At 37.8% G+C, this 13,623-nt stretch overlaps 1 protein-coding gene, 1 non-coding gene and 1 pseudogene across 8 annotated transcripts in view; all 3 read right to left on the bottom strand.

The window, feature by feature from the left end:
- Positions 1-391: 391 nt before the first annotated feature.
- On the bottom strand, positions 392-463 carry TRNAH-GUG (transfer RNA histidin (anticodon GUG)). The gene has a single exon. It is a non-coding gene; the product is annotated as a tRNA-His (tRNA).
- A 1,593-nt stretch (positions 464-2,056) lies between these two features.
- LOC149027135 (putative membrane-associated kinase regulator 4 pseudogene) lies at positions 2,057-3,833 on the bottom strand (annotated as a pseudogene).
- A 2,399-nt stretch (positions 3,834-6,232) lies between these two features.
- Positions 6,233-13,623, bottom strand: part of LOC149027134 (uncharacterized) — a 39,661-nt gene continuing 32,270 nt past the window's right edge. For 4 of the 7 annotated variants that reach the window (XM_089159553.1, XM_089159561.1, XM_089159591.1 and 1 more), the window contains 7 exons: positions 13,139-13,204; positions 8,483-8,590; positions 8,233-8,363; positions 7,751-8,014; positions 7,583-7,676; positions 7,206-7,276; positions 6,235-7,089 (listed from right to left, as the gene is read on the bottom strand). In XM_089159553.1, the coding sequence (XP_089015679.1) occupies positions 6,690-7,089; positions 7,206-7,276; positions 7,583-7,676; positions 7,751-8,014; positions 8,233-8,363; positions 8,483-8,590; positions 13,139-13,204 (1,134 nt within the window). In that variant the 3' untranslated portion in view covers positions 6,235-6,689. Of the gene's footprint in view, positions 7,090-7,205; positions 7,277-7,582; positions 7,677-7,750; positions 8,015-8,232; positions 8,364-8,482; positions 8,591-13,138; positions 13,205-13,623 lie in introns of all 7 variants that reach the window. The other 3 variants (XM_089159585.1, XM_089159600.1, XM_089159569.1) reach the window with 3 other exon arrangements.

The raw sequence follows: 13,623 nt of genomic DNA, 5'->3' as shown, positions 1-13,623 counted from the left end.
AGGGTTCTTTTTGTTTTTCTCAACTTACAGTCTACAGCGGAGAGGATCTTCATGCGGATCATTGGAAAGAATATAGGTAGGTGGTCTGGATTCAACTGAGAAGTTCAGTACGCATTGAAAACTCAACCATTTCCAAATTTGATAAGCTTTAATTTCCACGGGTAGTTGCTAAAACGGTTGGCACCCATAAATGACTTCAACCATAAGAACCATTAGCCGATATCAAACTCGGCCCAATTGTTTATTCGTTTGTTTTTTGTTTTTTCTACATCAGGAATCATGACCGCAGGGGACCTGCCATGCTAGTACAAGTTCCCAATTGAATGGCTTCCAAAAACAGTAACTGTTTCTCCTGCAAATAAATGAGATTACTATAACAAAATAAAAACAATGTGGCTGCTGGGATTCGAGCCCAGGTCTCTACGGCCACAACGTAGAATTCTTACCACTAAACTACAGCCACGTGATGTTGGTATTGGTTTTGGTTTTCTTCTCTACATTTATAAAATCTGTAACCACTTGCAACACTCAAACCCACAACCTCTCCATTAAAAAGTATAGATCTTACACACCTCAACCAACCCTACATTTGCAAAAGCCACCAGGAATTGGCTTAGGCCTGTTTGGTTACATGAGTCTAGAGATTTCAAATATCTAGAGATTTCAAATCTATGGAGTTATAATTTATTAAATTAGATGTTTGGTTGTGGAATGAAATATGTGGATTCATCCTATAAAACTATTGATCGACGTGATTTTTTGTGAATGTGCAAATGTATAGCTTTTTTGAAATCTCTGGATTTCACCCCTTACCCATAAATCTACAGATTCACGTTTTTAGTGTAAAAAGGTAAATCTCTAGATTTCATGAATCTAGAGATTTTTACAAGCAAACGGGTATAATTTTCAGATTCATGAATCCAGAGATTTGAAATCTCTGGATCGACGTGATTTTTTTAATATGCTGGTATCGTTGCGCCTAATTAATTAATTAAAGTTAGGAATAAGAAACTAACAAACCGTACTTAGTCGGGTAACATATTCTAATTCAAGCGTTAGGATAAATTCAATAAATGTCATTGAATTAAGATATTACATGTGATTGAATCTTATAACTCCTTGGCACTAATTGAGATTTTTCTTCAAAAAAAAACTAAATATTGCTTTGAACCGTCAAAGCGATTGATCATTTTTTTTTTCCTAAATAAGATAAAGAAAAGATAATATTATTGAAAAAAATTACAAAATGTCTTAGTGTACAACTCGTTTGTGATGATCCTGTTGTATGGCCAAGAGGCTAAGCTGGCCCAAATGAACATCAGATCCAAAACAAAATCCATTGGACCCATCTATCAACTTTAGGTATTCCATGGATATATATAATTTCAAAATAAATCCACTAGACAATTTTGTTTAGAAATTAGTAGTCAAGTGAACAAACTACCTGAAACATAGTCAACATACCAACCAAGGGAAGAATTATGGTTGAGTGAAAGGGTACACGACACTATACCGTGTAGAAAAGGAATTCAGTTGTGAACTTACCAGAGTCAAGTGAGGAAACTGGTCACTAGAAAGGAAGAATCCCTTCATCATTAGAAATGACCAGATGATTTGAATGTTCTTGGTCAAAATTACACATGGTCCCCTCTTGGTAGAAGTCAAAACTAACCCTGCCTCTTGCCCATCTGAGTAACCTAGGTCCTCATAAAGGGGCTTAGGAAAACATGTACTCTTGCCATTGATGTTGATTCTTTCTGAAGATCAGAAAGTTTTTACAGTAACTATGTGGTGAAGGGATATTGAGACCCTGATGAAGTACAGTTTTCTAATCACAATCAGTTATAGAAGTGTGATTTTTGATCAGCAAATTCTAATGACGTTTATCATTCCCAAATTTAATACCTACAACTTCACACTCCCTCTAAAACACAGACAAGTATTCACATGGGAAGTCAGAGTCCTGCTACATGTGTATCAGAAAAGAAAATGCAGAAAGCCCAGAAGATTTTGTTACTTTTACTTTTTCTTTAATCTCATTATGGGTAGGAGAATCTGATCTTTATTAGTAAAAGTTTATAGACAACAAAAGCCAGAAACTTAATCTCATGGAATATATCTCAAAGGAGACAAAGCTACATGAGAGTTAAGGCTGTGGGACTAGGAAAATTTCCCCATCAATTTACTTTTCAAGATTCCCACCACACTATGACAGGTAACTTTCTCTGAAAAGGTTGGCATGATCAGGTGGATGAACTTTTCTGATTAATAACCCATAATGTATCAGAAAATGACAGACAGAGAGAGAGAGAGTAAAATAAAAATATACATAGAACATCAACTGCAGCAGCCAAGGCTAAAGGACGTCAAAACCCCATAAGGGAACTCCATCACAAGATAACAGCCTAAACACAAGAAGTTGCCTACTTACTTCTTCCCTAGCTGACTCATCTGCAAAGAGTTTTTAGACCTGATTCTCCACAAGGACAGATTTATTCATAGAGCAAAGAGCCATATCTCTTTGGATAAGATACCTTAACAAGGTAAGGACTGGAACCAATGAGTAACAACTGGAATCTCCTTCTATCACAATTGTCCATTTTAATTTGAAATCATCATCCCCTACAGTGTCCTGGGCTTTCTTGATTCTCACAAACTGCAATCCTTGAAGTAGCAAATGAACAAAACCCAACTTCATTCAATGTCTTTCTAGAACTTGACGGCTGGTGAGATTGTTTACAGTGTGCAATTGCTCCCTGAATTGAGCTCTCAATCTCTGAACTCGCACTGCTGCTTCTCTTAAGGAATGGTAACTCAAAAAACCCATCTGGATTAATTGAGAAGGAGGATGAAGATGGGGAGGATTTGATTGCTGAGTGACGTCTGATGACCCCTGAGAAGGACCTCCTGTGCCCATCAGCAGCAGCACCACAACCTTCATCCATGAACTTTTCTTTCCCTGCCATTCCCAGCCTCTCTTTTGGAATTTGGCCAAATGGGTTCTTCCTTGTCACCTTCATGTACCTGTTCAGAGACTCCTTGGCTTTGGAAACAGTGAATTCGTCCACGTTTCTGGCAGCCTCTGCAGAGGTCTCATGGGAACATCTAGATTTGCTGAAAAGAGACTTGAGATAAGCCCGGGAAGCCTTCAATTTGAGACCCAGTGAAGATTGCCCGATCAATTTGAACTTCTTGGACCAAGATTTCTTTGGCTGCTCACCTAAGAAACCACTGAAGAACTCTACTCTGTTCAGTTCTCCACTGACCCTGCAAGACTGCGAAGGAGAAACGCTGCAAGACCCCAAGGGGGTACTGCAAGTGATTGTGTTGGGAGTGGAATAGCTTTCTTTGGAGGTGAGCTCTGTTCTAGCACTGTTATCAGTCGAAGGGTTGGAATTCTGCTGCTTGTGGTCGAGGAGTTTTTGGACCATTTGAAGACGAGGAGGGAGGTGAAGGGGTAGGAGATTCCCTTCGTAGAAGAGTTCATCAGCTGGAGAGGTTGAACGTTCCCTTTCAACTAAACCTAATGACTTGTGGAACTCAAACTCTCTTTGTTGAGGAGAAGAGCTGATGGTATAGCACAGGAATGTGGTGGAGGAACTTACTTCCATGTCTATGTAGTCTTCTTCTTCTTCCTGTGCATGTTCACATGAAGAGAAGCTAATGGCCATCTCTTATGATTCTCTCTCTCTCTCTCTCTCTCGGCAATTATCTCTATATTTGCAGGGAGAGGAAGAGCAGGGCATCCATTAATGGGTGGATGGTGCCAAACTAGAAATTTTTTAATCGAAGAGTCTTGGGGTATTTTGGGGAATCTACTTTTATGGAAGGTTTGAATTTACGGTCATCGTCATGGATGATGGAACACAAAATGACAGAGACAATCACGAGGACTCCTCCTAGGAACTCGATGTAGAGACTGGATTCTACGTCCCATGCAAAAAACATACGTCAGATTGGAATATCTGATCTGATCTCTGGCCCGTCTATATTATTTTTATATGCCTAAAAGCCTTTTGGAACATTCTCTAGAGTCTGACTTGGACGTCAAATCACCCAGAACAGATAAATGAAATTCTCTCCATCCCTTGTTACTGGAGAGAAAAAGAAGAAAAAAAAAACTACACAACCTCAAGAAGGGATGCATTTTTCCTCAATGGTAAGTCTATGTTTGATTTGCAATTTGATATAGATTGTGAGTTTAAAATGCATTCTAGAATTCCGCTCCCCTTTGAAAAAAATGTGCTCTTTGGCATCAAATCTATTCCTGGAATGCACGCTAAGCAGAGCATAAGTTTTGTAAGAAAATTTCATTCTCGCCAACGAAATGGCCATTGATTGAATTCTTGAGTCATTATTACATTGACAACCAAAATGTAATTCAAAGGTTTCACTCAGAAGAAATTCATGGTTTGTTTGGATGGCAAGAAAATAAATAGGGTATCAATCATCAATTCATCATTCAAAGGGATACGACCAACCATGATGATTGGATGCTTTCTGAAAGTAAAACAGGATCACTTTGATGAAAAGGTTAACAATGTGTGGAGTTGCAGAACTCAGGATTCAAGAAAAGCGTGGATGAGGATCAGTAAATCTGCGTGGAAATCCTAAAAGAATAGAGCCCCCCACTCCTGTCAAGTGTCTCTTTCTCGGCCCATTCTCCTTTAAATATCCATAAAATCCATTTACCTAGATCAAAAATTAAAACAATTTTTTCTATATCTTCTGCCTAACCCATTTGAATTTGAATCCCTAAGCCCATGTACCAAAACTTTCGAAATTATTATGATATTACATGAGAGAGAGAGAGAGAGAGAGAGAGAGAGAGAGAGAGAGAGAGAGAGAGAGAGAGAGAGAGAGAAAGCCTGGGCACCTTTTGTATCCACTAAACCTCAACTCTTCATTGGAAAGAGGGTAAAAGAACTAAACCACAATAATCTTTCTTTTAATTGGTCTGTTTATTGAATTCCTGGGTTTTGGTTTTTTTGTTTTGCATTTAGAATGGAGAAAAGACGTTATAGACTTTTGGGTTTGTTGAGCATCTGTAATTGAAGGGATCTGTAATTGTCCTTTTCATTTGAGTCACTCTCTCCATTATTGACTGAGAAAAGCATGTAATCGGACATTTATGGTGGGGCTTTATAATTGACGGAAGGGTTACATGGAAGCTCAAGGCTTGCTTTGTCTTCTCTTTCCACTTTAACAACTGTTTGTAGAGCATCAGAGTCACAGAGAGGTTCCTTCAGCAATTGGGCAATTGGGACAAGCATAAACCAAATCCGAATACCAAAACTGAGTTGCAAACTTACAATTGTTCGGCCCACGAGTAGAGACATGGGGTTTCAGAGCAAGGTACCCCACCTGCATTCGTGGAAGTGGGAGATGTGCATCACTTCATAACTGCTCAAAGTAAGCCCGATGGAGGCCATCGGTGGAGATTCACTTAAGAGGCAAAAATAAGGCAGGAATTCCTAACCACTAAACCTTGTAGCCAGTGTGAACCGACCACAGTGGTTATTCCTTTTAGAAGCCAGAAGTAGATATTACACATTTTTCGAAAATAAGCCGTCGAGATCAAAATCAACCGTTTGCAGCATAGTATTGCACATTAATTGCGCAGCACTGAAGTCGAACTCCATCCAAAGCTGCAAAGCTTTTTCCACCCATCAATGGAGGGAAAAAGAAAATGAATCTTTCCTCACCCCACCACTTCTGTTAGCTTCCTCCATGCCTTTGCGAGAAGGGACCACCAAGGGTCCCCACGAAGCACCAAGAACATGAACCGAGTGATTCGAAGAACAATTCAGTTTGCACCCAACAAAGTACCTTCGCAAACAAAATATCGTATCTCTCTTGAAATGTCAACTTCGCAGAATTGATTTTAAGCAGGACCTGAACTCATTTGTTCGTCTTGTAGTGATTTTCCATATGAGAGAATGGATCTCTAATCAAAGTTGTGTACCAGAAACTAATTTTAACACATTTTATGAATTAGATCAACCTGAATTAAGCCAATTCCTGTAGATTTGCTTGCTTAAATGACTTAACTTTCATAGATAAGATCTCTGCTAGCTAACGGCTTAAACAGCCTACGCATAAGATCAACCTGATTCAGGCTCTCAGCGCCTTCTCGATCCCGTTCATTTAAACACACACACACCCCCCCCCCCCAAAAAAAAAAAAAACACACTCGGTAGAATGTAGCATTTAAAGGCACCAATGTAATAATCAATTTGAAATTATCTCAAACTGATCTCCATGAAAAAACTTAAACACAAAAACAAATGAAAAAACAAATAAATAAAAATTCTTGTCCCGAAAGATGGACTACCCACAATGAGGCCAAACAATACCAAAAGGTCCTCCACCAATAGAGAGAAATGAAAAGAATATCAACTCATAGTTCACTTAGAATACAACCAATTTACATTACAATTTTTTTCAAATAATTTAAAAATATTACAAGATAACAAGCAATATTATTTACAGCTAATTATATGATATCAGAAGATGCGAGTCATTTTTTTTTTTTTTTTTTTTTTTGGTAATAGATGCGAGCCATCATTCCGCATAATTATACCTAGTTCATATGCAACCATTCAAGGGTTTATCAGTGATCGATATTTTCTAGGTACACAGAAGGATGCATTGAATACCAGTACTCATTTCACTAGAGACACCCAGTCTTATTTGTCTCCAAAGTCACCAGATCTCAGTTCGTTTTCCAGCTCATCAAATTCCCATCCACCAATCTCCTCTGTATAATCTCTGCTTACATTCCCAATTTCTGACTCCAGCTTTGCTAGTTCAGCTTCAGGGTCGAGTAGCTCCTCTGCTTTGACTGATTTTGAAGGTCCATCATTCTTAGATAGCAGTGTCTGAACAGTTACTGCAGGGGAAGGAAGAATTATATGACTGGTCTGTGCAGAGGTAGGAGATAGAGTGTTCTCTAGCCTGTCAGTAGGAGATTCCTCTTCCCTAGGGGATGGAGTCTCAATCTCCAGGATTGGTCGTTCAATGGAGTCAAACTCCTCTCTTAGTTTTTCAATGGAATCAAGCAAGTCTCTAAATTTTTGATCGTCTTTCCTGCACTCACATCGATGAGAACATACAGACACGGGGAGTTACAATGATTCAAACATACAAATTTTGAAGATCAGGACGACATTAGGAAAGCTGGCGACTTGGGAGAGTTAATGTACCTGGAACTTTTTCCATATCGAGCATATAACTGCTCTTTCATTTTATCCACCACACTGAAGGTAGTCACTATCTGAGGGGGGGAAAAACCAAAGCCCACATCAATAACTACTCGAACAGAGATTTGGTCTCCGGAAAAACAATGAAAAGAGACCTAAATCATCGTATACCAGAGGCCTAATCAAAAGCCAGAGTAGCACTAACCAAAACAAAGTGAGAGACACTGAACAATAGAATGAGAGAGAACTAATCAAACTTGAAAACTTCTATCTGATGCTGGCGCATTTTTCAAATGGTAGCAAAATAGCAATTAAAAGCCAACTACAATGGGCTGGGCTGGAAAAAAAAGTCCCCAAGGAACTTGAACATGCGACTATACCTTTGTTTCATATTCTAGATACTCCTCTTCAAGATTCTTTCGTGGATCTACAGCTTTTACACTCTCACCAGCTACACCATACAGCAACTCAGACCTGCGATATCATGGAAAAAGAAATGAGTATCCAAGGCAAACCAGGGACTGCTTCCATACAACAAGTCACATTACCCCCTGGTCAAAATCTTCAGGTTGTCCACAAATTTCCTGATGCGGCTGATAGAAGGACCCAACTCATCCTTGTTAAGAAAATACAATTTAGCATGCCAGTAGAAAAGAGGAATAAAGTTCACATTCAAAATGGATATATGACAGATGGGAAGGAAGAAATCCCACGCAAAAGAATAATTTTTCTTTGCTGAAAGTACCTTATAAACAGATAGGTAATGGGTGACCAAATTAATGAAACTCTCTCCATATCTCTCCAACTCGTCACTTGAACATGTAAGAGAAGCAAACTATAAGTCCAAATAGATTGGAGTATTCTAATAAATTATTGAGTTTCATTAGATTATTAGTGAATCAAATATTGGCACAAGAAATATGAGAAATTAATCCACTATGACCCACCAAAGATTGAAGAATAAATTCAAACCCAAGAACAGGATTATATAGACAGAAGTATGGAGCTTGAGGAAGATAATGGTACTCACTTGACCTGCTTCTCTTTCTGCTCTCTGTACAACAACTGGAGAACCCAGGTATCCTCCAGGAAATTGATCCATGTATCTAAAACATATGCTTCTGATCTACATGAAGCACAGGATCTAAACAGCTCATCTTCCTACAGTTTAAATAAATGTTAAAACCAAGATGTAGGTTTCATGCTCTGGGTGATGATATATGCCTTTTCCACAGCTGCTGTTTGGCAGTTCTCTATAAAACTATTTGCAAATACCAGACCTTCGTTTGCAAGTGTGCAACAATTTGGTTGCTTGCTTCATCAAACTGATCTGTTTCTTCCCTAATATTGTCAAGGCGTGCCCTTGCAGCAGCCAAAGAGATTTTAACCTACAATATACACCACCAAATCCAATTATCAATATTATTCAATACTTCCAAAGATGCAGATACAGACTGCAGCAGCCAAAGAGATTTCAACCTACAATATAAACCACCAAATCCAATCACCAATATTATTCAATAATTTCATAGATGCAGATACAGACTTTCACATCAACTCAAGACTATGTTGTAAGACAACAAAATAAGTTCATAAGAGGGAACGTCAGCACTATGACTGACGCTAACTGATGCAGGAGCACTTCCTCAGCCCTGGCTGAGCCTTGTTTGAGAGCCCTGACCAAGAACCAGGTCCAAGTTTCGTTAGGGTTCAGTAGGTTACTAGAAGTTTATTTGAAGTATCTTATTATGTTATATTGGAGTTTTATATAGAGTTCGAAACTAGAAGATTGTGATGCCCTGCATATTTTTATATTATTATTTTATTATTGTGTGTGAATGTGTCAATCCTTAAGATTATTAAAAGATCATGATGGTTGGTTTGATGGTTTAATCAAATGATTTGAGTGTAGTTAAAAAATAACTTAAATAAGACTAGATGCCAACTGATATTTTGGTCAAGGTCAGACATCGTTTGTGGGTCCCACAACAATGGAATTAGACTGAACTAAAAACGAAGAAATGATCAGCATAATTTTCTAAACCGGAAGGTACTAATATTAACACCTCGAGTGGACCCCTGCGTAAGATATTACAGCGGGCCCACAAGCCCATAACAAAGCCCATCTAATTAGTTAAATATACTATATGTATAAAGTAAATCATATATATATATATATATACATACATTATTACATCCCACGTATGATATAAAGAGGGGAGAGAGAGGGAGGAGGTGACACCCCCACCTCCCACCTACATGGTGGATTTTCATAATATGTAAAATGCATGAGGTGTCATTAAATAAGGGTGGTGAGAGTATAAGATAAATGAATTAAAGAGAGGAGAGAGAATTGGGAAAAGAGGGTAATGCGTGGAGATGAAACAGAGGTGAGAGAAGGAGTTAAGAAGAAACAAGAGCAGCCATTAAAGAGTTAAGGTAAGAGAGAAGAGACAAAATGGAGTGAAAAGTGGTATATGCGTGAGGTGAGTTGAGAGAACAGAGAAGAAGAGTTAAGGAGGAGAGAGAATAAGTGGAGTGTTTAAGAGAAGAGAAATTGAAGAAGCCATTAAAGAGGTTAAGAGAGAAGGAGTGGAGAGGAGAAGACGTGGAGAGAGAAGAGGAACAAAGGAGAACGTGGAGAAATGAGAGAAAAGGAATGAGGAGAGAGAAAATTAAAAAAAGAAAAGAAAAAGGGGAAAACTCTGGTTGGCTCCCGCGTATTCAAAATAGTCATTAATTGTCCGGGATACAGGAGGGAGAACGGATTTTTAACGAAACCAGGGTCAAGACACACACACATGGAACAGGAACAGGAACAGGTAAGTGATATTGACCAACCTATGTATGTTAAGTGGGTGATTTCCTTTAGTAGATATGCAACATTCACATGATAACATAAAATCTATTGTATTTATTCGTTGATACAATTTATAGAAAGTGCATGATATATGTCTTTGTGTATTGAACAAAAATGCATGGGATTGGATGACAACTCACGACTTGATTGAACTGCTTGAATTGGAATGCTGATAGTATTCTTGAACTGTTAATAATGAATTTGAAATGATGCTTATGCATGTTAAATGTAAACTATCATGCTCTCATATTTAAATGATTGGATTGAATGAATTGTGTTTAGTTTTATTTAGATGAGACTAAATGATGGTTAAAATGAAAAATGTACATTGAAACAGATAGAGCATGGAAATGCAATACTGAAATCGAATATAAAAAGAGTAGAAGAAAAAGAAATAAAATGTTAATGGCTTTTGTAAGTCCTAGCACTTAACGTACCCAAATGGGAGGGCATGAAGCAGCTTCTGTAAGTCCTGGTACTTAATGTACCCAAATGGGAGGGCATGAAGCAAGACTGAAAAATAGAAAGATATACTAGACTAATGATGGCCTCCTATAGAGAACACCTGGTCTTGTGCCAAAAGACTGAAAAGAGAATCTCTTGATGAGAACCTCTAAGATTGAGACTGAGACTGATGTCATTTGTGTGGTTTAGACTGATGGTGCTCTCTCTATAGGTAGCGCTTAGGTCTGATTTAATAATGAAAAAGGAAAAAGGAAAATGAAAGGAAATTGGAATGCATGATGTTATATGATTTTGATGTGATAATTTATGCATGATGAACTGCCTAACTTACTTACATGGTTGTCTATATTGCTTACTGGGCCATAAAGCTCACTATTGTAAATGTTGACAGGTCCTCATACACATGATAAGGGCAAGGGAGCAGCCACCTGACAGTACCTTTAAAGTTGAAGATGGAAACCCTTTTTCTTTTTCTTGCAACTAATGTTTGTTTAACTGAACTGTAGATGTATATATTCTTTTGAGATTGTACGTACTTAACTAAACACTGTTGAAAGGTCAAATGTAAACATAACAGGACTTTAGACTGTGTACATATGTTTATGAGTCAAACTATCAAACAGGTTGTTTGTTTTGTTCTTGAAAATGTTTAGTTAGCATTTTGTTATAGTGGTTATAAACAGGTGATAATGAGAGGAGCTGTCACGTGCTCTAGTTGAATGTCCGTAATGTGGGCCCCACCAAGCCTATGAAAACTGGGGTCGTGACAAAGATAGTTTCCTTATTTGAAGTTTCATAGTAGTTTTAGTTTCCTTGTAGAGTAAGTTTCTTAGTTGAGAAGTACTTTCTATTTGTTGGAATCTTCTATTTTCTTCAGATGCTTGTAATACCCACCATGAAAGTATATTAGAAGAATGAACTGACTTGTTATCCCTGAAAGGCTGAACGACCACTTAGCTGTCTTCTGCCTTCTTTCCCTCTTGTTCCCTTCCTATTCCTGTCTTTTCCTTGTCTCCCTTATTGAACATTCCCTCTCAAGTGTAACAATCTTCCTCCCTTAACTCCTCTTCTTACCACTACTTATTTTGCACATTAGTAGCATTGGTTGGCGGTTGCACCACTAAGAAGATATTAAATATGCCAGATGCATGACTTTTCATATCTGAAGATTGAATTCAATTTCGGTACAAAATATTGACTGATTTATCTCTTGCTCATTTTTGTCACCAGCCTCACAAACATTATTGACAACCAATGGCAACAGTGGCAATTGTTGGAGTAGAAGACTAACAGCATACACCAAAGCTCTATCCAATACACAAAAACATTTGGTACATCAGTACTTGCTTTGACTCCATTCTTTTGTCCCTCCCAGAAATGGACTAAATCTAACTAGCTCATGCACAAACATCGCATCTCCTCCTCAGAACCACTTGCTTGTACATCTCATCCATCAGAACCACTTGTTTGTAACTGTGAATTCCACCCCTCTAGAAGACTCATTCAGAACTATATCCTCACCACAAGTACTAAGATCTAGGAAACTATGTCAGAGTGAACACCTACACTACCACTTATCATGGTTGCCATGGAAACTGAAACTCCATGATGTTGTTTTAATATTCGCTTATACATAGGTTTCCCCTTTCTTTGTTGCATTCATCAGGATCTGGGTAATGTGATAGCAAATTCTGAGCCAAAACTATAGGTTCACAGTCAGATCCAATTTCCTGAACATAGTTTTATTTTCCATATTTTCATCAAGAATTCCAATTTCTATGCAGTTCTAAGAGTTTTGAACACTTTAAGCTCCAACACATTCTGACCGGAAAAGAAAAAAGAAAAAAAAAACCCTCCAACACATCCTCATTGACCTAGAACTAGAGAGCCACCTTGCCCTCCTAAAAAGTAAAGCACCTTAAGGGACAGGAGCAATAGGGTACCTCATATTGAAATAGTCTGTTTACCAACTGATAGTGAAACAATAGTCTCCCCTTTGAGGTTTTTAATTATATTATTATTCACCCCAAAAGAATAATGAATCCATTGTACTGGATAAGAGTTGCTACACAGTTTCAATCACTAAAGATGCAATGATCCATATAAGGGGTAACACTGTCATGCTAAAAAAGCTGGTGGGTTTATCCTTGTTCCCCTTCTCATGTACTGGGAGAGCTAAAGTGTACCCCTCACTCCTATGGTAGAAACTTATAAAACTGTTGAAATCAAAACCATGTTGTAATTATGCAGTTTTTTTAAACTGTTTAGTAAAACAGTTCATTTACAGTTTTTACCCGTAAGCATGTTGAAAGAACTGAACAAAACCATTTAACACCCTGTGAATCTGTATGTGCTTGGACCACAAGCATAGATGGTGCAGCAATAAGTTATAACACTAATGCAATACTGCAAAAAGTTCATCGATGAGCCTGATCAAATGTCAAAGTTGAAAGCAGCTAAAACAACACTTGAAACTAACGCAACTAGGAATTGTTTAAGTGATGGAACACTGAATAATAGAAACCAATATCCAAAATACCTCTCAAGTAGTATTGAAAAAGGCAAAAAAAGAAAATTTGAAAATACAAATAGTGAAGACCAGAAGATATACCTTCTTCAATTCAGCTTCAAGGTCATCTCTTTGCGTCTCAAGTTTTGCAATCTCAACCTCCAGTACCTGGAAAAGGGCTATGAAAATAAAAGTTTGCCTAATATATTGGCTGAGATATCAATGATTGCCTCATTGCCACATGATGTCATATTCTCAGACAGTGATTTGTTGATATATCCCTTTTACCAAGCACCCCAACCCTTTCCTCCCCCCCCCCCCCAAAACAACAACAACAACAACACAAAAAAAAAAAAAAAAAAAAAAAAAAAAAAAAACAAGTAATGTTATCTACATTATCTTGAGGAACTATATTGCCTCCCGATTGCAAGTAATAATTCTTACATATTCAACAAATAAATTTCCAAGAGAATTTATACTATTATTAGCCATAAGAAATGCAACTTATAGCCTAATACTAATCCCAGAGTATGAAATCAACCAGATGCAGCAATTAAATGTAACTTCATAAATATAAGATCTAAAAC

This window comes from Hakea prostrata, chromosome 1, assembly GCF_041222555.1.
Source record: "Hakea prostrata isolate BN-2017 chromosome 1, UWA_Hpros_2, whole genome shotgun sequence".
Taxonomy (NCBI): Eukaryota; Viridiplantae; Streptophyta; class Magnoliopsida; order Proteales; family Proteaceae; genus Hakea; species Hakea prostrata.
Note: the sequence above shows the minus strand (reverse complement) of the source record. Positions and strands in the feature narration are given on the sequence as shown.